Source organism: Haliotis cracherodii, unplaced genomic scaffold (genome assembly GCF_022045235.1).
Source record: "Haliotis cracherodii isolate W230 unplaced genomic scaffold, xgHalCrac1.p SCAF_16, whole genome shotgun sequence".
NCBI lineage: Eukaryota > Metazoa > Mollusca > Gastropoda > Lepetellida > Haliotidae > Haliotis > Haliotis cracherodii.
Genome location: NW_027266271.1, coordinates 27,977,727 through 28,003,028, shown reverse-complemented (window position 1 = coordinate 28,003,028; position 25,302 = coordinate 27,977,727). Strand labels below are relative to the sequence as shown.

Below are 25,302 nucleotides of genomic sequence, written 5' to 3'. Positions count from 1 at the left end.
ATAGCAAAAAAAGCACAGTGATTTGAAAATGATCAGATGTATTCATAAGAAGGAACCTGCATTCCAAACTCTAGCTTCATCAGTGAAGCAGTATTGGGGTATTGGTTGGTTGGTTGTTTTGTTGTTTAACGCCTTACTCAGCAATATTCCAGCTATATGACAGGGATGGCATCATAATAACCATTAATGTGTTTCTAAATATGGCTTCAGTCCAGGCTTTACTAATATCGGATAAAAATTCTGTCGGCAATTCTAAGGGACACCATAGCAAAAATCATTCACGCAGCTTCATAGACCTTGTAGTTTCAAAAGAGATGTTGAAAATGCAGTAACACTAGAAAAACGGGTACATAAAAATCAAAGGTCGTAGGTTTTCAAAAAATCTAACTAAACCGAAGAACATATTATATGTTGTACTAAAAACATCATACCTGCTGCATATCAGATTGCATAATGATACATGCAGAAATGGCTGTTATGGCCAAAAATAACATTTGCAATATGGCCGCCATGGTGGCCATGTTTAAGAATGGATTGGACAACCTTGGTATGATGACACAATCAGTGAGTACAGCAATGTTCTCAATACATCACAGCAGGGGGCATGAGACAACGGCTTCACCCATGGGAGGGAATTGACCATGGGCCTTGGCATGACAAGAGAACGCCACTGCTTCAACAAAAAATGGACCTGGTTACGTGTTATCCAGTTGTCTGGGGATAACTGTGTCACTCCATGTTGGTCTCAAGAGATAGGTCCTAAATGTCCGATGAGGAATAGTTTGACCAGCCCTGGTCAAAATGTATATATATACACGTATAAAACGATCTGGTCATACACTGAAGTTGACTGAAGTTTTATCTTTATTCAAACATATAAAAGTCAAAAGGAAATGCGGACACTAGTGACTTGTAGTGGAACCATAGAGTTCTTGATTATTTTTGTCATTAAACAATATATCACATGACAAACTATGGGTCTGGGTAGTCCTGTGGGTATCCAGGTCCTTTTCTGTATCTATCCGACCCGACTCGAGTACCCGAGTTACCTGTCCCAGACCCAGATAATTGGCTGTTATACTTATTGTTTTAATTTTATCAGAGGTGCAAGTATACTCGCAAGAAGAAACACTTATTATTTGCATATATACCAGTCACATTATAAAATATTTTCCAAGGACATGAATATAGTGGAAAAGATGCTTGGCATGATATGATGTTTATACACAACACCTGACTGTGTATGTTGTGATATGACGTTTATACACAACACCTGACTGTGTATGTTGTGATATGACGTTTATACACAACACCTGACTGTGTATGTTGTGATATGACGTTTATACACAACACCTGACTGTGTATGTTGTGATATGATGTTTATGTAAGAGTGAATATTATGCTACACTACTTTTTATCTGGGGGATGAAATTCTCTAGTGTCAGGATGATTCTCCCTAGTGAATTTAAACCCCTACCAGTGTATTTAATCCTATCCTATACTATACTCTAGAGTAAAACCTTGCTTACATTTACACCAACTGACTGTGTATGTTGTGATGATTATACACAAAACCTTACTGTGTAATCTGACTGTACATGTTGTCATATGATGTTTATACACTTCATCTGACTGTACATGCTGTGATATGATGTTTATACACTTTATCTGACTGTACATGTTGTGATATGATGTTTATACACTTCATCTGACTGTACATGTTGTCATATGATGTTTATACACTTCATCTGACTGTACATGCTGTGATAAGATGTTTATACACTTCATCTGACTGTACATGTTGTGATATGATGTTTATACACTTCATCTGACTGTACATGTTGTGATATGATGTTTATACACTTAATCTGACTGTACATGTTGTGATATGATGTTTATACACTTCATCTGACTGTACATGCTGTGATATGATGTTTATACACTTCATCTGACTGTACATGTTGTCATAAGATGTTTATACACTTTATCTGACTGTACATGCTGTGATATGATGTTTATACACTTCATCTGACTGTACATGCTGTGATAAGATGTTTATACACTTCATCTGACTGTACATGCTGTGATATGATGTTTATACACTTCATCTGACTGTACATGTTGTGATAAGATGTTTATACACTTCATCTGACTGTACATGCTGTGATAAGATGTTTATACACTTTATCTGACTGTACATGCTGTGATATTCAGTTTGTGCCTACAATTGACTTTTGTCATTGTTGAAACCCTGAATATACAACATGCCACAGTGGACCTTGATATCTGATACACTTCACTACACGTGACTGCTTATTGTGTTATTCAGTCGGTAAAGTTTCTCCATCAGAGAAGCCATAGAATGCATAATGAATGCAGTGGCATGAATGATTTCATACACTTTACATGCATGACTGTGAAGGTTGGGATATTCAACACCTCCAAAAACCAGCATATATATGGCCAGTGAAACCGAAGTTGACAAAAATATATATAGATGAAATTCATATTGTATATTGTTTTTGGATTAATGGTTTTATTCAATATTTGCAGATTATTAGCTGATAACGAGTGAGTGAGTATGGTTTTACGCCGCTTTTAGCAATATTCCAGCAATATCATGGCGGGAGGCACCAGAAACGGGCTTCACATATTATACCCATGTCAGAATTGAACCTGGGTCTTCGACATGACGAGCGAATGCTTCAACCACTAGGCTACCCCACCACACCACACTGTTAACGAACTACTTGTGGTAAACTACTAGTGGTAATTGTCCTCTGTAGAACCCCTGTCTCCAGTCAGTGATAGCTGATCCCAGGTGCTGAGGAGAGAACAGCTCTGACATGTGGTTCAGTGGTATGTCTGTGTGTAGAAGTGTGTCTTTGACACAAATACATGGCGCTCATCATCAGAATCTGGGATTGAACCCATGATCCTAGTATTATGGTAGCTCCTGTGCCACCTAGCACCTGGTAACAGGAAGCCTACTGGCCCCTCAACTGCCCGGTATTATTGAACATCCCCCCAAAATGGAAATTTAAATCCCTCTGCCTATCCCATCTTTGCTCCTTCTCCTATGTCAATCTTGAAGATCATGCATGCAGTAAGCACAATATTGATTTTTGTTGCCTTTCCCTTTCCATAACAACTCTCTATTATCACACAGCATGGTGGGATATAATTCAATAGATTGGACTGTCATTAATATGCTATGGTGACAATGTCCTTTAGGTCCATGACCTATAACAACTCAACAACATTGGAAAGGATGACATATACATTTTGTGGCTTCCAGATGATCACGTTACAGAATTAAACCAACTTAAAGTTCCAGCACCATAGTAGAATCAGACGAACTTTACGTAAGTAATCTTGAAGGACAATCAGAAAGTACATGCTTTTTCTAAAAAAAGGAATTCCATTTTCTTCTTCAAATGCAATACCATTTTTATACAACATTTTAAATCATAAAATTAAATACTTTTTCTATGTATACAAGGAATTGAATTTTCTTCTTGATATGTAATATCATTTTTATAAAACATTTTAAACACTGAAAATGTCCTCTGACTCCATACCACATTTAAACTTGACACATTATCATCTAGATGGTCTTGTATTAGAAAAATAGCCAGTCTTACTGTCAATGCCCAACATAGCCTAATATCAGACCATCAGACAAGTTTGATCAGACAAGTTTGATCAGACAAGTTTCATCAGACCACTGATCACTTGTGATGAGTTACAAGATAATGTCTAACCTCTTGAGCTTAACATGTTGACTAAAGTCATAAAACCTTGAACTAAATTAAAACAGACAAAACATAACTTAAAAATGAACAAAATACAAAATATAACTGGCTCTTAAAATCCTTTTAGAAAGTTTTAAATTACATCACATCAGGGCACACCAACAATGAGTTTCACCTTTTGTACCCTGTGGAGTAGTATCATGTCTTCAGCAAACACTTTACCCACTGGGCTAGCTCATTAACCATGGAGTGAGTGAGTGAGTGGACATTTAGTGCTAGAGTCAGCATAATTCCAGCTATGTCATGGTGGCCTGTGCTGCTGAAACCTGGTCTCACCCTGGTCTCCATGGTAACTGGTATGACAAATCGCGCCATTTGGAAATCATGTGCAGCATATCATGAAAAGAATAAAGATACTCTGTGGTAACACTTGTCTGATTGTTTTGTCATTAATTGGAAACATTGGAAACATCTCTTCTTAATGTACATACATCTCTATGTGTATCTATGGTCCATGTTTCTTTTGGCAGTGAGTATAGAGTAAAAAATTATCAACACAAAAAAAACAACCGCAGACATTACAAAATCAGTGACATGATATAGTGTAATAATGCAACACAAGCGTTGTCCGTCTATTATCAGCAAATCAGGAACCCGTAGTTAGGGCATGGCTTTAATAAGTTTTGGTACATGTAAAAAAATTGTTTTGTTAGACAATCAAACATCTCAGAATTACTTGCAATTTATTAATCAAACAATAAGAATTAGGACAGAAAAGCTATTTTTTTGTGAAGTATTTTTCTGTAGAAAGTATGTGGAATACTTGAGAACATCAGAAATATTAAAAAATTTAAATGACCACAGAGAGTAAACGGACGCTGATATCAGTATCTCAGCACACAATGCGTGAGTGAGGGAGAAGGCTCTTATACCACGATGAAAAAAAACTGCAGCAATATCCATAACCTAAAGACATAAACTGTCAAAATAAAAGCTTTTTGAACTGTGTTTGACATAAAGTCAGTGTTTAGCCACATCAGCTGCACCTTCAGGCTCGCTTCGGCACTAACCTTAAACAGTGGATGAACCAGAGACGGCATGGTTGTTGGATGTGGATGCATCATACAGAGTAATTGAAATAAACGTATCTTGTTAATACCGTATTTGACGCAATAAGCGCCCAGGGCTCTCACAAAATTAGAAATAGGGGGCTCTTATTAAGATACTATTTTGGTTAAAAAAAACAGAGTTGAAAAATATATTTCGTGGTTCATGCTGACAGCCTAAAATGTTTATATACGACAGATGTATTTTTCCAGAATTTAATTGCCCATAATTAAGAGTGCATAAATAAGTCTTCAATCGGAAGGGGTGCTAATTGAGATTGTTCACTAGCCAATATATTAGCAAATATCGCCGTGGGTGCTTATTAGAGCGGGGCGCTTATTACGTCGAATACGGTAAATAAAATTGACCCCAACACCCTGGGGCATGACAGATCATCATTCATATCCCGAGTTTGAGAACAAGAGGGTCATGTTGGTTTGGTCCTCAAAATTCAATTTCATCTGTGCCCTGGAGCCAATAACATGGCCAGCACCCTCTAATCACAGAGAGTGACTGTGGTTTATTTCTTCAGTGTCATATCTTAGACACAATAATCATCTTAAAATGAGCCTTGGGTGTTTGCTTGGACGAAGTATGAAAGTATGACGTCAAGTACAGAAAGACTTCAACACAGCACTGTTGCTTCATCAGCAGATGGGGTGCTATCATAATGCACTGTGGGGCGTTTTGGACGGAGGCAGGAGAAGATGTAAATCTCACAATGTAAGTTGTCAACCGATCTCTTGGGGTATATGGTGTGATGTACTCTGTGTGTGAGCTTATACAGAGGCTCAATGAATTTATCTCATCAACATTCATTCATATTGACCGGGAAAATGTGTCGGAAATTTCACTGAGTAAACAGTTTTGATTCAGTCAATTTGACAGCTAGCAGATGATGAAAATGAACTGAGTTACTTCCCTTTCCGTAATGCATTCGGAAAACTTATGCAAGATAAGCAAATTACATAAGGTGTGTTACAATTGATTTCTCAGCTACATGAGCGGCCTACCTGAGCGAGCTACATGGAAAATGATTGCTCGCTCCTTAACCAATCAGAAGCTAGTATTTCAATGTAAGGTGAGATAACTAATTATGACCTGATGTAGGATTCAAACACCAGCCATCTGTATCAAGTCAGTGAGAGAATTTTGTTTCATGCCAAGTCTGCAGTGATCAAGCTGTATCATTGCAGCCTGTAAATGTTCGAGTCCGGACCAGGCACACTGTGACTGAAAGCTGATAGGGTACAATTAAACCCCAGTTCAAACACTTGCAGACATCTCATCCTCAGTTCTTGTGCAGAGAGTTTGAATCCCATATTCCCATAGTCCACATAACCCCTGTACCCATGGATTTCATCAAAGCAGCAAACGTTTAAGACCTGATCACTTCCAGGATTTTCTCTTACACGAAGCTGACAAGACATGAGATAGCTGAAACACCTTTCAAAGCGGCGTCAAAAACCCAACTCACTCACTCACTCTCGTGAGTGAAACCTGCAACTTGTACAGCTCAGCTGTTATCACCTGCAAGATCAGTCTGCCACATCATCCCTCTGACACCAGAAGCCTACACCAATGGGACATGAAGGTTTTAGTATTTTACCTTCAAAATATTGATTTTGAATGGATATGAAGTATGAGTAATGTAGCCTTGTAGCAGTGATCTATCAATAAGCAATGAAGATGGGGCTCACCACATGTTGTACAGCGCAGCTGCCACGGAGATGACAAAGATGGTGCCCACTGCGATCACAGCATACATCCAGATATTGCTGGCGCCATCCGCTGAGAACACAATAATATCATAGGTGTTATTTTCTTCTTGTCAAATAACATGTTTATCCCGTTGTGTTACTTGACAAAGTTATATACTTTGGGAATGGAGCAGTGAAAATGTTATTTTTTGGGGGTCACAAGACGAGATAAAAATGTTATCTGGTCACCTTCCCTCCTTTTTTCACATCTGATGACTTTTTGTATGCACATAGCCTACCATGATAACATGTTGATTTGGTTGATAAAGTAAAATTAATTATAGTTTCCATATGAATTGTTTGATAGGCATTACTTAGTAGTTGACAGATGATAAAGTAGACACAAGTTATGGATAACAACTAAAAAACAGTAAATAAAAAAGTTCTTATCCATAAATTGTGTCTACTTTGATTTCCATATAGCGTTGGTGTCTTTTGGGGAAAGCTTTTGGGTGGAATCCTTCCTCCCAGTGAAGTTAAAAATGGCCCAAGCGGGACCTCCCTTATTTAAAATCCTGAATTCTCCCCTGGCACTGTCTGAAAAAACACATTTAATAAAAAAGGAAACGCAACTTTGCCAACGCTATGCACATAAGTTATCAACATAAGTATATATAAGATATATGTAGTGTTATATATTTTCACAGCATATGAAGCCTTGTTGATTCTCCAACTTACCTGGCAGAGTGACAGAAGTGGTGAGGATCGTTGTGGTTTGATTCTTGTCCATTACACAGAGTTCAATTGTGCCATCAGGGTGGTACAGCGCCTCAAGCTCCCCACGACACTGGCACACGTTGGTATCGCTACACTCCGACTTGTCTGCCAGGCAGGGTGGCTGGCATTTGAGAACCTGTGGCGGTTCTAGTCTTTCATCACATGCACCTGGAAAATCAATATTGAAATCAAAATATGCAACAGCTTATCTCTGTATCAGTGACAGGTTCAGTTGGACTAAAAAAATGATCGTAATGTTATGCACTCCTACATTTCCACTGAAACCTATCCAGCAGCTTGAAGAGTCGTCTCTTGTCACCTGCACTTCATGCTGGTCTGTTAGTAAGGGAGGTCACCTCCACTTCATGCTGGTCTGTTAGTAAGGGAGGTGACCTCCACTTCATGCTGGTCTGTTAGTAAGGGAGGTGACCTCCACTTCATGCTGGTCTGTTAGTAAGGGAGGTGACCTCCACTTCATGCTGGTCTGTCAGTAAGGGAGGTCACCTCCACTTCATGCTGGTCTGTTAGTAAGGGAGGTCACCTCCACTTCATGCTGGTCTTTCAGTTAGCGAGGTCAACTCCACTTCATGCTGGTCTGTTAGTAAGGGAGGTCACCTCCACTTCATGCTGGTCTGTCAGTAAGGGAGGTCACCTCCACTTCATGCTGGTCTGTTAGTAAGGGAGGTGACCTCCACTTCATGCTGGTCTGTTAGTAAGGGAGGTCACCTCCACTTCATGCTGGTCTAACAGTAAGGGAGGTCACCTCCACTTCATGCTGGTCTGTTAGTAAGGGAGGTCACCTCCACTTCATGCTGGTCTGTTAGTGAGGGAGGTCACCTCCACTTCATGCTGGTCTGTTAGTAAGGGAGGTCACCTCCACTTCATGCTGGTCTGTTAGTGAGGGAGGTCACCTCCACTTCATGCTGGTCTGTTAGTAAGGGAGGGTGGGTTTCAGGGGTTTCCAACGTTTCTATAATTTCAGGATCACCATTACTCAAAAAATTGTTTAGAGAATTTAAACTTGCTTTCTTTTATTAGGAATCAACTGTTTAATATTCTGAGGGGTGTTTTTCTCTCTCTCCATTAAATACATTGTTGTAAGGTGTTTCTTCAAAAATAATATTTAGGCTCATAAGTTTGATTAAATATATATCTGCTTTTGCTCCTGTAGCTGAACAAATATCCAGTTCAATACAAAATCTCAGTCCCCACCTCACCCTGGATTATCAAATGGTTGGTTCATTACAAGACTTATACCATTGCCCCAAAAATGTAAATATGCAGAATTACTGCATTTGGGGTTGGACTGAGTTTTATACCATTGTTAGTAATGTCAGAGACATAAGACATACTATTAGTTATTGTGTCTTTAGTGGCTGTATACGGTGTCATACAGCTAACCTAATATGACTCAGTATCGAGCCACTAAAGACACCATAACAAATTTATTATGCCAAAAAGTTTACACTATTTGGTATGTTCATCGCACATGTCTTGTCAAAGTGAAAACTTGACACTTACAATCAGCATAAATGACAGTACCCATACATATGTTTCTGATACAATGCTCTTATGTAAACACAAACGTTAAAAATGGAATATATAATGCACTAAATGTGAATGTTTAAACAAGTGTTATAACATGCGGGCAGTATTATTATAATTCTATCAATTTTAACAGGAATCTGAAGTCAACTGTAACTTGATAGCAGTCAGCTTATCCCTAACGACGGGCTGCTATCTATTCTATCTATTGCTGTGTGACGTCATTGGAGTCACGTTTCTTGTTTGTGACGTCATCTATATTATGTTCTATGACGTTGCTTTTTGTAAATCAGTGACTTCCGTTGTGAGTCTCTGCACATCACAATTAATTATATTAAAACACAAAACAACGTCAAATAACGAATTTCTATACCAGAATGTTCTTGTGAAAATGAGGAGTGGGTGTTGGAAAATCCAAGATGGCTGTTACTGACGGCGGTATATGGTCTCATAGTAGGTCAGTAACAACCATCTTGGATTTTTACTGATGGTATACGGCTCATGTGGGGTCAGTAGTTCTACTCTCTGATTGGTCAATCTCACTTTGAGGCATAATAATTACTGTTATACCATACCGTCACTGATAAACAGTATAATCATTCACTCAAAATATTGTTTATCATGTTTTTAATGTCTATGACTTTGTTTTGACAATAACCAAATTTAATAAGTAAATTTTTGTTCCCTTCAATTGCCATTTAACCAGAGTGTCTTATTTTTCAATTAATATTTTAAGAGCTCAGGTCATTATGAAACTGAATTTCACCCATTAATTATTATCACAACTGAATTATGGTGCCTTAGGCAACTAAGCCAACCTTGTCCCCTGATTGGTTGAGAAGTAGTCACATGACAGTCTACAGTGATACACACTGACTCAACTCCAGGTGGAAATCCAAGAATCAGCCTTCAAAAATCATAAGCCAAAAAGATTGATGTTTTCTTTTCCTGCACATTACCCACTCATTACAGCACAATTTACATACTGTATTAGTAATTTCTGAAAGGAATTGAACCGTTAAACAGGTTTATGTTTCTTTGTTATACCTCTATTAAGAATCTTGCAATGCCATTGGTTAATCCATACACGACGAAACAATAAACTTCAAAGAAGACCCCGAAATCATTTGACTGACACTGACCTCGAATATTGACTCGTCACATGATCAGTATTGACTTGTTACGTGATGAATATTGACTCGTCTGCTAGAAAACAAGATGGTGTCTAGTACGAACATGTTATGGTTCACAGCTAAGTTACTGTAATGAAACAGAAGACAGTATAGTATAATACTAATATATTTCAGTATAATAAAACAAATGATTGCTCTTGACAAGGTCAATATGTGAAAACAAGGACCCGAGGACCCAACCCGTTCTGCAGTCTGACCGTACCCCGGCCCGTGGTGAGACCACCTCATGGGTCATGGGTCCTTGTTGGGTCTAAATTTCAAAGGTAATAAAAGTTCCATTATTTGGGGGTTTATGGGCATATTTGCAGCTAGAGGTCAAAACATGACAGGTTCAATGGGAGGATTGTGCAAAGCCCAACAATTCTGGGAGAGTCATAAACCTGGAAATGTTTAAGCACTTAAAGGCATCACTTTGAGGTTCTGGAAAACAAATGCAGCATATTTAAGAATTGACTTCAACAGTTTTTTGGGTGTTTAGGGAGACCTGATGTAAAAAATGGTTTCAACTCCATACAAAATCTTTTAAAACATAAATATTTCATAACCCTGTCTTTTATATAAATATGAAATTTAATTTAAAAATACTCACTTGCTTTTATAAGTCGTTCAATAATTTTTAACTAAGTAACTTCAAAGGTGGCTAAATTTGACTGGATGAAACGGTTACTTTAAAAAGGTATAATCTGAAAGCATCTTCTAGAGTGCAATGGAGTAAGCTTTGGAGGGAGGATTGATTGACATGTGTTGTAGACATTTACTACTTCGGTGAAAGCATACAATCATTGGCAAACCAGCAATTATATCAATGAGTTGCTCATCTTCATGAAAGAGAGGCAAGTATTGGTTGCTGAAGACCAATTCTAATCCAGGTCTTAATGAAAGAGAGACAAGTATTGGTTGCTGAAGACCAATTCTAATCCAGGTCTTCATGAAAGAGAGGCAAGTATTGGTTGCTGAAGACCAATTCTAATCCAGGTCTTAATGAAAGTGAGACAAGTATTGGTTGCTGAAGACCAATTCTAACCCATGTCTTCATGAAAGAGAGGCAAGTATTGGTTGCTGAAGACCAATTCTAATCCAGGTCTTCATGAAAGGGAGACAAGTATTGGTTGCTGAAGACCAATTCTAATCCAGGTCTTCATGAAAGGGAGACAAGCATAGGTTGCTGACGACCAATTCTAACCCAGATCTTCATGAAAGGGAGACAAACATAGGTTGCTGAAGACCAATTCTAATCCAGGTCTTCATGAAAGGGAGACAAGTATAGGTTGCTGAAGACCAATTCTAACCCAGATCTTCATGAAAGGGAGACAAGCATTGGTTGCTGAAGACCTATTCTAACCCAGATCATCATGAAAGGGAGACAAGCATTGGTTGCTGAAGACCTATTCTAACCCAGATCTTCATGAAAGGGAGACAAGTATTGGTTGCTGAAGACCTATTCCAACCCAGATCTTCATGAAAGGGAGACAAGCATGGGTTGCTGAAGACCTATTCCAACCCAGATCTTCATGAAAGGGAGACAAGCATGGGTTGCTGAAGATGTATTCTACCCGTATCTTCACTGGTACTATGTACAGACATTCTAACAGTCACCATGTTTCACCAGCCATGTTTGTTGCCGAGGCCATGATACAGTGGCAGGTCCTTATGGTACCACATTCCAGTTGTTATACAAAGACGCCCAATCTTCAATTGAGGCAAAGGGCCTCCTGCAGACCTGTTTGGTTAAGCACCAGTTTGCTCTTTGTTATTTGCAGTTTGTTATTATGTAATGGTGGAGGGCATGTATATTCTATCACCTCCTTGGGAAGTGTGTGTAGAGTATTGCCCTGCTGGGAGCACAAGATGGATTTACACATTGATTTTGTGTCTGCAGTGAGAAGTGTTTCAGTCATGTATAGTGGTAGCTGATGGGAAATTAGTGCATGGAAACTTGTCAAAATGGAGACCTCAGTTTGACATGGTAACTAACACTTTAAACTCTGCTGCCCAAAACAACTTTGAGAAACTTTTGCTGACAGCAAGTACATTGCTTATCAACTGGTTATTGCTTGTCAGAATCTTGGCCTTCAATTTTTGTGGTTTGATGTTCATTTTGTGACAACATGACAAAATGATATTTTGTTACAATTTGACCTCCCTGAAAAGTGAGTGAGTGTATATTGGTACATTTACATCAATATATCTAGAGTGAGTGAGTGAGTGAGTGAGTGTATATTGGTACATTTACATCAATCTATCTATACACAGTTGTTTGCTGAAGCCTTTCACTGATCCTGTCCAATTGGCTTTGATCCTTCACATCACTTCATAAAGAAGAAACATATATCTGTTTGCAAATTGATAACATCAAAGTCTCAAACACATCATATTTCATTTATAAGAAATGGATAGGTCTGGACCCCCGCTCTGGATTTTCCAATGGTGAGTGAGTGAGTGAGTGAGTGAGTGAGTGAGTGAGTGAGTGAGTGAGTGTACATGTGGATTCAAATCAAATCACCCATCCCACTTAACGTTCCCCCGCCGTGATATTGCTAGAATATTGCTAAAAGCGGCGTAAAACCATACTCACTCACTCACTCACTCACTCACTACTTAACATTCAAATTAACAAACACTTGATAAACATCCCACTCAATCATAATTCACCCAAGAGAACAATTACTTTTAAAGCGTTTTTAAAAAAAATAATAATGCTATTTTTTATTTGGAATACATTGGAATGCACAATTATTTGGTCTTTGATTCCCGATGCTTCAAAGGATTCAAATGACCCATCCCTTGTCCACAGCCTCATGCTGAAGTTAATCCAACAACCTGTACGTCTCATGCACATGCTAAACACAAACAGTTTTTAACCAAACGAATCTAAAATGTTGAGTACCCTGCTCTTATTGGGAATATATACCGCCTGTCCCATATTTCCAGCATTGAGGTGAATCTCTTGGCCTACTTTCTCTGATGGAGATCAGATGTACTTAGTAGTCTGTTACTGGGATGAGGAGGAAAATAAGTCTGGAACGGAGACAATCACGACTCAAGGTGACCCGTGAAGATCCGGGGTACAATAGGTCTTCAGCAACCCATGCTTGTTGTAAAAGGCGATTGTGTTTGTCGTAATAGGTGACTAATGGGATCGGGTGGTCAGACTCGCTGTCTTGGTTGATGCATGTCATCATTTTGCAATTGCATAGATCGATGCTCATGAAGTCAATAACTGGACTGTCTGGTTCAGACTCGATTATTTACAGACTTTTATTCATATAGCTGGAATATTAATGAGTGCGGTGTTACAACAAACAAAATAACATAACGACTCAAGGTGTTGACACTGGTCTCCACCCAACATATTCATGTTACCAACCTGTTCTTATTATTCATTTAGATCATGGACATAGTCAGCTGGAAGATAAACAAATATAATATGTACTAAAGTAACAATTGACCAAATTATGGTTTAAGTATAGTTTTTTAAGACTATTTTTCAAAAGAGGGAATGAGTGTGTGGGGTTTGTTTCACATTGCTTTGAAAGAAACCAGTTCTAACCAAATTTATATTCTACCTCCAACTTATTACTTTTGGTGGGGAGGGGTGCAGGTGAATCATTAAGGTTGGCTCAAGATTCAAAGTGGTTGATGCTCTCTGTTTTGATAATTCAGGTACATTTATTATGGGGTGCACTCATTACCCACACACCACACACATCCCCCCCCCCCCCCCCCCCCCCATCCCCCTTCTTATCCATCCCCCCATTCCCACATTGACACATCCCCACATTGACACACACATCCGCACCCTCACACACGTCCCAGCCTTCTACTCAGATCCAGGGGCGGTGGGGTAGCCTAGTGGTTAAAGCGTTCGCTCGTCACGCCGAAGACCCGGGTTTGATTCCTGACATGGGTACAATGTGAGAAGCCCATTTCTGGTGTCCCCCGCCGTGATACTGCTGAAATATTGCTAAAAGCGGCGTAAGACCATACTCACTCACTCACCCTCATCAGATCCACCCCTGACTGACACTTTATGGGATCCTGTGAGGCACATGTACAACAAAGTAACATGTTGTGAGTGGGAATCATGCAGATAACTTATAAAGGAGAGAAATCCAGTGGAGTGAATACAGAAAATGATGTAATGGTTACACAATAACTACATTCCTTAATTCAATTTTTGGCTGTATTTCCCCTGATATAACACCAAGTTATTGGACACAAATCTATAAATGAAATGCTGCCAAACTGTGCCGTCTGGCTGACAAGCATGTCCCCTGCTGGGTCTGAACCGTATCGCCAACTCTAACACATGCTTGGCCCTGGACAATGGAAAGTGCTTGGTATTCAAACAAGGATATTAATAGTCATAAACAATCTGCATCTGTGATATCAAATTCAATTGAGAATATAAAAAGAATAAAACACTGAAAACCATTGTAACTGAAGGAAATGAGAGTAATTCCGTCCTGTAATAAAGACTTGCCGTGACGGACCACTTCTCTATACGGCCTGCAGTGTCGATTGCCAGACACACAGACACCCGCAGGCCTTTGTAAGCCTCGTGGACTATGTGTTCAGTCGGCGCCAATACTGTACAATAACAGGCAAAGGTGTTCAGTAGACTACAGACTCCCATTCTAGTCTGCTCTCGTCAAGCAACAAATAACATTCATTAATTTTATTACCACTGTTTGTCAGTAGTGTGTTTTATTGGTAAAAATTGTCATAGTATTAAATTCAATAATGGGTATAATTCATGGGAAAAAATTGAGACTGGACTATTATGGTGTACCATGTGACATTGAACAAGCAGTTACTTCATGCATGTAACTAACGACCGCCTCGCGTATTATTGCATAACTTTGTCATATTCACCATCAAAGGGATGCAGCAGGTTGTCGTGATAATAATTGAATACAAAATTAGTAAAAAACCTGGGTATGACAAACATAACATACATATAGCCACAACCGGTGTCGTCACTCGAGAGTGACATTTGAATTTTTAGACTGAACGCGAGAGCAACATGCAGTAATGCTTTGAAGTTTTAATCTGTTTACGGAAAGGATTAGTACATTTTAACTTAGGATAAGTATGTTCACCATGACCACATCTCAGTAATTAATTATGATTTAGTAAACATAGTGGCATGTTCAATCAGTGTCAATCTTAATTAATTAAGTTAGCGTTATTACCGCGGTTTTGATTAATTGATTGAGCGATATTCAGATAACAGACATAAATAAAGAAAAAGTTGAATGTGAAGTTACTTGCAAAATGGCAAACGCTCAAATTGACATCAAATTCATACCATCCCATCGTGGAGGTAGGATTTTTTGTTTTCAAGGGTTTATGTTCCGTTGCAATAAGAAGAGAGACACGTGGCAGTCTTGGCAGTGTCTTGAAAAGACATGTCGTGTACGTGTTTCGACTAAAGATAACCAGGTCACCAATATTAACCGGGAGCACAACCATGACCCCAAACAAGTTGACATTAAGGTAATTGTTTTCCTATTCCTTATTCCTATTAATAATAGTATGATAATAGTCCATTAAATACCTATATTCTTAGTATAAAGCTGGCAAGAGAGACCACAACATCCTTGCCGAGCCTGTATGAAGGGGAAGTCAACAAGCTGAGAGATGGAGCTTGGAATGATGATATGAAGACACTAGTTGCCAGCATGCCAACCTTCCCTTCGACAAGAATGTCTTTGTATCGCAGCAGAAAGAAGACTCTTCCTCACGTACAATATCTTACTAAGCATCCGTATTTCCAAAGCAAAAATATCAAATCTGACAAAGTCAAAGATGCAGATTCCGATGCCGATCCCTAGCAGACTATGTCACCTCTCACTGGATAGAGGGCCACCTGCACACCGAGCAATGGAACCACTTCGGCAATGACGGTCCAAGAACTAACAACCATCTAGAGGGATGGCATCACCGCCTGCAGAGACTGGTATCCAAGGCCGATCCCTAGCAGACTATGTCACCTCTCACTGGATAGAGGGCCACCTGCACACCGAGCAATGGAACCACTTTGGCAACGACGGTCCAAGAACTAACAACCATCTAGAGGGATGGCATCACCGCCTGCAGAGACTGGCATCCAAGGCCCATCCAAGATTTTTTCAGTTTCTCGCCTTCCTAAAGAAGGAGCAGCTCAACAATGAGACGTTGATGTTGCAGCATGAAGCTGGAGGAAAACGACCAACAAAGAGCAGGAGATACATCGACAACTGACTCCAGACTCTTAGAGCACGACTGATGGATGGTGCCATATCCAGAATGGAGTATGCAGACCATTGCAGTGAACTGCTTCACTTGGACTAATGATATATTGTTGTGACATGGTTGATGGTTGTTTTGTGAATAAAATGAGAGTAACAAAACTTTTTATTATCTTATTTTATTATTAAAAGAAGAACGATATCTTATTTATGTGTCATGGTGATGTGAAATATGATATGGATTACGTTGTTGTTTTAAAACCCTTGTTGTGTTTTCATTAGGATTAGACATGGGAGTTTATACGCATTGTGCACTAAATCCGAACTTAATTGGTTCGTTAGGAAATGTAACGCAAGAGCGACATACAAGTCGAGTCAAATTGAGCTATTTTCACCCCAATGTCGCCCTGGCGTACATAAACCGCCACAACCACTTCAAGCATATTGCTCCAGTGGGGGAGATGAACACTGGAGGAGTCAAAGTAGTTCCATATAAGTGAGTGAGTGAGTTGGGTTTAACGCCACTTAACAGTATTCCAGTTATATCACGGCATGTCATCATAATGTGGGAGGAAAGCCCGAAGTGATGCAGGTCTCAGACGTTTACCACTTCGGTGAAACCCACGAGCATGCATATGGTGCTGACAAACCTAGAAACATAATCGGGCGAAACAAGTTCCATATAAGCTGTGTCACTATTGATATGTTAATCTGAGGCGCCACGCTTCATGCTACATGTTGACAAACACTGTAAATTTAATCAAAAGGAGTAGAAAAGCTGAAGGGGGCAACAAGAAAATATTTTAAAAAATAAAATGTTCAACAGCATATCTTTGGTCCCTGAGTTCATGCACCTTTGTACATTTGCTCTAGAAGAAAATAAAAAATATGCTGAAATTAAAATCTGGAAGATTGGTTTTTCTGAAAGTCATGTGTGAATTGATGTACATGAGTCTGAGTGAGTCAAGATTTCTGTAGTTTGTTGCATTACATCCAAGTAAGATGGGAACCATTCATTCCTAATCAGTTCCTAACCCAGATCTGCTGATCAGCATCACTTAAGACGTGAATCTTATTTCCAAAATGCTAGTTTATTGTTCTCCCGGGATCCTCTGGCGTGCTGGAATTACACAATATATCTTTTAAAGCATTCATTTCTCATTTCATGTTGAGAGTTGTGAGCCATAATCTCGTGTTTAGAAAAAGATAAACATCTTTGGAGACAGGATAGGAATCACTGTGCAATTGTGCTAACTTGTTTCAAAGGTTCTGTTTGGTTTCCAATGGCTTGATTAATAACTGTCCTCTTGTGCAGAGACATATTACTGAAGATTTATTACCTGTAAACACTCCCGAAATAACTGTACATTAGTGTTGAACTAGGCTCAGACTCCAATGCTGCAGGCTGGTTCTGTTTTAGATTTGCCTTGTCTGTCTACATACTTGCCAGTTATAAAGTTGGTTGGTTGGTTGGTAGGTTGTTTTACGCCACTCAGCACTATTCCAGCCATATGACGGCGGTCTGTAAATAATCGAGTCTGGACCAGACAATCCAGTGATTAATATCATGAGCATCGATCCACGCAATTGGGATCGATGACATGCATCAACCAAGTCAGCGAGCCTGACCGGCCGATCCTGTTAGACACCTTTTACGACAAGCATAGTCGCCTTTCACGGCAAGCATGGGTTGCTGAAGACCTATTCTGTGTGAGTGTGTGCAGCTGGTAGAGCAGGACATGCTTACATGATATCACCTCACGTGGTGTCATCACTGATGTTCTGTGATCTATTCATAAACAGTTTCATCGTTTTTTGCCTTTTACGCCCGATGGAATCTGTTTTGGCAGATAATCAAGATTGTTTATGTGGCTTTGACATTTTGAATTCATGTATACTTCATTTGGGATGAAGATCATGCTGACAGAAGAAGGATTTTACTCATATGTGTACCATATGTTCCCCTGTTTGTTCTGGGGAACACTTGCCTTGCCTTTGCATGTGTTTGTGATGGGTGCCGCCAGTGGGGCAGGATATACTCACCTTTTCAGGAACACCTGGTATCGTCACTATTACATAGTGATTCATAAACACATGCTTATGATATAGTACAATACACTCAGGTTTCAGCAGATATTTCTTAGGATTATGGAAAGGTTTTTGTGCTTCTATTTATTGATATCACTCGACAAGTTGAGCCTGGCAATGATTGTTGCTCATGATATCAACCAATGGTTTGTCTGGTTCAGATTCGATTATTTACAAGATGTAGCTACATGCAAGTTGTGACAGCATGGACCACTGGACCACCTGTACCCTGCTAGGAGGGATTTAAGATATCTGGGTAAATAGTTTGATCATGCAAGATACATATGCAATGTTGCTACTTCAAACAGATCTCAAACTTGTGTTTCTGCTCTCACGACAATCCATCCTGTGATTTATTCCCTTTGATGAAAACAACATTCACCCAATCACTCACTCACACACAACTACCAAATTAACCCCTTAAACTATAATCAGTTCATCATGTTATTAAGTGACTTAGTGCATATACGTACAGCTCCAAGCAACCCTAAATAGCTGCATCCTTACATCAAATAGCCGTTTCCCAGACAGAATCTCAATTTCTATGTCTTTGGATACCAGACGCAAAATCAATATATGACACTCAAATTCTATGATTCCTGTGATAATGAACTTTGCAGACTGGTTTTATTGGCTGGTATTAACAAACCATATAATCACAATTTAGCCCTGCTTTGACTTGTGACACGTGGAATAAAACCTTTAAGGCATCTTTTCTGCCATGCCACTTAAAGCCAGTTATTATGGGTCTGAGACCAACAGTAGATCAGTGTGTCTGTGGTGCAATTAAGAGGCTCCAAGTGCAGAGTCCTTGAATCAAATTACTTTCAAACTATGGCCACCTAAAAAAAACTGTGCATAAACAGATCTTTTCATGATGGAAAGGCTTTCCTTAATATGTACACTGTTATAGTGTTGGTTTGAAACATGTATGTATAACAATTCTTTCTTTTTTCACTTTCTTAATTTCACTTTTAGGTAAATAGTGGCCTCTGAGTTGTGTTGTTGATTTCAGAGAAACAAATAATTTCTAACTACTTACAGTAATCCCAAGTATTAAAGTATTAAAGTATTAAAGTATTATCATTATTAAGTATTAAGTATCCCAAAGTCATGTTTTCGAGTCCCACTTTTTTTTTTATGTAACGACATGCTAAATGACATATTCAAGGTAGACGTAACGACATGCTTCATGACGTATTCAAGGTAGACGTAACGACATGCTTCATGACGTATTCAAGGTAGACGCAACGACATGCTTCATGACGTATTCAAGGTAGACGTAACGACATGCTTCATGACGTATTCAAGGTAGACGTAACGACATACTTCATGACGTATTCAAGGTATTTAATCAAACTTGATCCGATGATAATTTTGCTTCAGAACTATTGTATGCACCAACAATGCATCAGCTGCTGTTTGTAAACTTCCTATCTGTAATTTCATGTGACTGACCATGTTGTGCATCTATTTTTAACTTGACTGTAATGGAGGGGTTTGAAATCATGTGACAGTAACAAGATGGTGCCTGATTGATTCGTCTTGCTCGGCAAGGCATTATCGCTTTAAAATGAACAAGGCATAGTCATTTGACTATCCAACTGTTAACAGAATAAATGTTCTCAAAGGTTAGACTTAGTTTTAGTGTATTGGGATTGTTATTAGACATGTAATGATAAATACTTCTTAGGGGCTCGAGAACCCATAACACAGGGATAGAGCAGTTACGCTCACTGATGATTTCCGTATCATTTACGTTTGGTTCATATTCTCTCAAAGAACAAAGTTAATTATGTAAGGCCATCTCATAACATTTTGTTTCACAGTTTTTTCTGATTCCCAGATACTGATGACGTCTGGAACTTACATGTGACCGTCACATTAAAAACTATAACACTAGAAAATATTAATTGCAGTTTCGATTCAAAATCAAATTTTCTTTTGCACTGATTATTGTATTCATATATGTATACTGATCAAGGCAAGCTAACAGTGCTGATGTTGTTATTCAGTGTGTCCCACGGCCCCTGAAGCCTTCCCCCAACACCCTCAGCTACTGTCACTGGGGCTCTGCTGGGTCAGGCAGAGACTACCCTTGCTCCAAGGCTGTACTGAAAGAAAAGTCTATGGATGTGTAGTAATTCTATCCTCCTATTAGGCAAGTATAGACATGTGGGCAGTACAGGACTCCAGTCTCTTATAGGGACTAATCTAGCACTTATGATTTAAACAAATTTAAACAAATAATTATTGCCTCAGCGACTTGTGCACTTCTAGGCAGAGCCAAGTGGAGAGATGAGCAAGAGCATTCATAGACTTGCTCAGTCTTATTTAAATACACTCTACTTTAGTAATAAAATAAATTGTTATTTTCTGTCTTTTTTTATGTTGATTTTTTATCATTCATACAAGTTAGAACTAAGACTTAAAAACCATGAGAGGAAATGAGCTGCAGACAATCTGGATGGTCTGCAGCCACATGGAACAACCAAGAGTCGTTGGATAATCTTTGTGTCAGCTCAAACTGCCCTGTGCATAACATAACTTCAGTTATTTGGAAAGCTGTATAATATCACAGGTATGATATGGAAATCATTTTGGAAGAAATATCATTCATAGCGACAACTGACGGTTCCTAGTTTGTCGATCTGTGAGCAAGAAATTTAGATGCTGTAGAATTATCATTTTTGTCAATTCAACATGCATAACGTTAACTTTGTCAACAATAGGCCACTGAAGTGTGTGACAGCTATGTTATCATGACTTTAAACATGCACTACTGCAACCAAAGAAGACCTCATTTGTCATTATTTGGATGAACGTAACTATATAAATGTTATTTCTGTGTAAATATTACCACACACCTCATACAACTATGTGTGGAATTATGTAAATGACTGACTAATGTTTATATTACTTTAGGTTCTATATCCAATTATACATTGATGACACACTGTTCTGAGGAGGAAGTTCCAACATGAGAACTTCAGGGAAGGGACTTTCTTGGGGCCTGGGGACAAACTGTGTTTATCATGTCACGATGTCTAGGAAACACATTACTCAAAATACACTTTTACATTCATCAGTAAAGAAGGATCGGGGAGCTCTGTTTTGCTGAATCAGATTCATCCTTAAGTTCATCAGTAAACAGGGATCTAGGGAGCTCTGATGTGCTGAATCAGGTTCATCTGGATACAGAGATCCAGGGAGCTCTGATGTGTTGAATCAGATTCATCTGTAAACAGAGATCCAGGGAGCTCTGACATGCTGAATCAGGTTCATCTGTAAACAGAGATCCAGGGAGCTCTGACATGCTGAATCAGGTTCATCAGTAAACAGAGATCCAGAGAGCTCTGACATGCTGAATCAGGTTCATCTGTAAACAGAGATCCAGTGAGCTCTGACATGCTGAATCAGGTTCATCTGTAAACAGAGATCCAGGGAGCTCTGACATGCTGAATCAGGTTCATATGTAAACAGAGATCCAGTGAGCTCTGACATGCTGAATCAGGTTCATCTGTAAACAGAGATCCAGGGAGCTCTGACATGCTGAATCAGGTTCATATGTAAACAGAGATCCAGGGAGCTCTGCCATGCTGAATCAGGTTCATCTGTAAACAGAGATCCAGGGAGCTCTGACATGCTGAATCAGGTTCATCTGTAAACAGAGATCCAGGGAGCTCTGACATGCTGAATCAGGTTCATCAGTAAACAGAGATCCAGGGAGCTCTGATGTGTTGAATCAGGTTCATCTGTAAACAGAGATCCAGGGAGCTCTGATGTGTTGAATCAGGTTAATCAGTAAACAAAGATCCAGGGAGCTCTGTTGTGCGGAATCAGTTTCATCGGTAAACAAAGATCCAGGGTGCTCTGATGTACTGAATCAGGTTCATCAGTAAACAGAGGTGCAGGGACCTCTCATGTGCTGAATAAGGTTCATCAGTAAACAGAGATACAGGGCACTCTGACATGCTGAATCAGGTTCATCAGTAAACAGAGGTGCAGGGACCTCACATGTGCTGAATAAGGTTCATCTGTAAACAGAGATCAAGGGCACTCTCATGTGTTGAATCAGGTTCATCAGTAAACAAAGATACATATCATAATTATCACACATATATCAGGGTATTGGCAAACTTGGGATATAGGCCAACCACAAATTACCACCCTTGAAAACCCCTTGCCACAGATAAACATTGCTTCAGGGAATAGGTCAATACCATCCAATGTCGTGAATGTGTTGTAGAATCATTACTGAGAACTTAACTACTAGTACTGAGTATTAAGTACTGTATGGATGATACTTATCTTCACCTGGGAGGTAAATAAGGGTCCTATGTTACAAGGAATCAGGGTTGGTTCACTATCAAACTTACAATAGTGAGTCCATGAAGGTTACGCTGAGATGCAAGTCTACAAGAAGGGGGCAGCTCGGGAGGATCACAGGATTCACTGCCTGGGTGCAAATACGCCTCAATATAACCGGAGGTGGCCCTAAATCCAATAACAGCCTCTGTATCATTATGCCCGACACAAAATAAACAGAATATTGATTCACAACCATGCTTTGTTTAATGTCTTTGATGGGCATTTAGAAGTTGTCAGAACATGAATACATGCCACTTTGTATGGACAGCAACTTCTTTTGTTCCTTGTCACCAAAAAAAAAAAGAAGTTGCTATCCATAAAAAGTATCATGTATTCATATTTTGCTGTGTCAAATATTCATATGTTCTCAAGACATAGAATCAAGCACTTCTTTTATGCTCTTTGATGTTTTTATGCTAAAAGTGATGTATATTACGTTCTCAATGACTGATTATTCTGTTTATCTAAGCCATTTTGTACATTAGCATGAATTTTCATCCCTAAAACACATTTTTCAATCTTAAAAATGTTGAGTAACGTCTTGCTCCAGGCCAATTCAAGATGGCCGAGTTGAGAAAATGGCTGCCAGCAATGTCTATAATGATGTTAGCTAGAACTGTGACAGGAGAGTGAGTGCACTGCCCTTGTAGCAGCACACAAGTCAAAGTTCACAGCTCTTGTGTTCAACTGTTATTTCTCAGGTGACATTTTCAGGAATCTTATTATGAAAGTCTGAAAGCGGCTGTTAAAATGCAATAATGAAGATATCAAATTTTGATTCCATGTTATGTTAAAAAGTTTGGGCTTTTACAGTTGTATCCTGGGCAACTAGTAATTCGTGTCTTAAAAATATTTTCTGTCATAATATGCATTAATAAGAATAACAAATAAAACAGCACAATAGTGATAAAAAAAGCCAATTGGTATTACTGGTATTGGCCTGTTCATACAAGAAGATCAATCTTCGAAGATCTATAAAAAAAGTTTGACAGATTCTCATTGACTGCAGAAAAAGAAATGTTTTCCATTATCACAGTGAGGAGAGATGGTATATAACCGATAATATCAAGGAGCAGAATGTGTTTTAGTTTGGTTGTTTTGTTGTGCATTACGAAGATATATTCCCTGCTGAGATCCAAGTACACCGGCATCTATTGTTTGCATCAATAGCTACAGTTGTGACTTGGATGAACAGGCTGACCCAGTCAGAGGTTTATCCAGCCCAAAGGATTGGACTAATACAGGTAAGCCAGCACTTGACCCCTTAACGAGTTGTAACACTTTGTTGTGGCGGGAGATGTACTCATCTCCTCTTTAGGTATACTCTGAACATGTTATTTGTTTGCTGTTTAACACTGCACTCAGCGGTATTCCAGCTATATGACGGCGGTCTGTAAATAATCGAGTCTGGACCAGATAATCCAGTGATCATGAACATTGATCCACGCAATTGGGATATGATGACAAGCATCAACAAGGTCAGTGAGCCTGACCACCCGATCTCGTTAGTCGCGTCTTACAACAAACACAGTCGCCTCTTATGGCATGCATGGGTTGCTGAAGACCTATTCTACCCCGGATCTTCATGGGTCTCTGATCATTTTATGTCAGAGAACATTAAGATGGATCTTCACAGGTCATTAGTTCGTTATTTGTTGATGATGGATACGCTGACCCAATCTTCTTCAAAATTAGGGGCGGTGAGGTAGTCTAGTGTTTAAAGCATTGGCTTGTCACGCCAAAGACCCGGGTTCAGTTCCCCACATGGGTACAATGTGTGAAGCCCATTTTCCAGTGTGCCCCGCCGTGATATTGCTGAAATATTGCTAAAAGCATCGTAAAACCATACTCACTCACTCACTCACTCATTCTTCAAAATAGTAGAAAAATATTAAACCTAATTTACACTTATTTTTTTTCTGCCGATGCATCATACATGAAAAATTAAAACATCATCCATAAAATTTCTGATTCTCAATTTGACATTGATATTTTGCTAAACCGTTCCAAATTCCTTTCAAAATATATCTAGAGTCATGTCCCTTCTGCTTGATACACAGGCTGTGCTGAAATTAACTCCCTTTGTCTTACAAGAAAAAAAGTGAAGCTTCCAGCAGATGATGACGCTAAAGAGAAAGACTGCAAATATTGTTTTTTTCTAATTTTTTCCCCAATAAGATACCCACTTCTTCATCACTTTGTTTAATACTGTGAGACCACTGTCATTCATTCTAAAACACATACCTATATGTAACAGTATAAACAGAATCATAACAACAAAATCAGAAGCAACTAAAAGTATTTCTTCCCTGAGAAAAATCAAGATCATGAGACGTTTTCTGTACTTCACAGATACTTCACAGCAACTACCCAAGTGAAAACTCTATAACCATTGGGCTACCTCCATCGTACCTGATTAGGCAAAAACTCTATTACCATTTGAATACCTCATCCTAGCTGACCAGGTGAAAACTCTATAACCATTGAGCTACCACTATCATACCTCATCAGGCAAAAACTCTTTTACCATTTG

The 25,302-nt window shown here is 39.1% G+C and overlaps 1 protein-coding gene across 7 annotated transcripts in view; it reads right to left on the bottom strand.

Annotated features, from left to right (window-relative positions):
* The window catches only part of LOC139464043 (thrombospondin type-1 domain-containing protein 7A-like), a 402,501-nt gene that overhangs the window by 22,117 nt on the left and 355,082 nt on the right, over nucleotides 1-25,302 (bottom strand). For all 7 annotated transcript variants that reach the window (XM_071245564.1, XM_071245563.1, XM_071245558.1 and 4 more), the window contains 2 exons: nucleotides 7,301-7,507; nucleotides 6,563-6,653 (listed from right to left, as the gene is read on the bottom strand). In XM_071245564.1, the coding sequence (XP_071101665.1) occupies nucleotides 6,563-6,653; nucleotides 7,301-7,507 (298 nt within the window). The remainder of the gene's footprint in view (nucleotides 1-6,562; nucleotides 6,654-7,300; nucleotides 7,508-25,302) is intronic.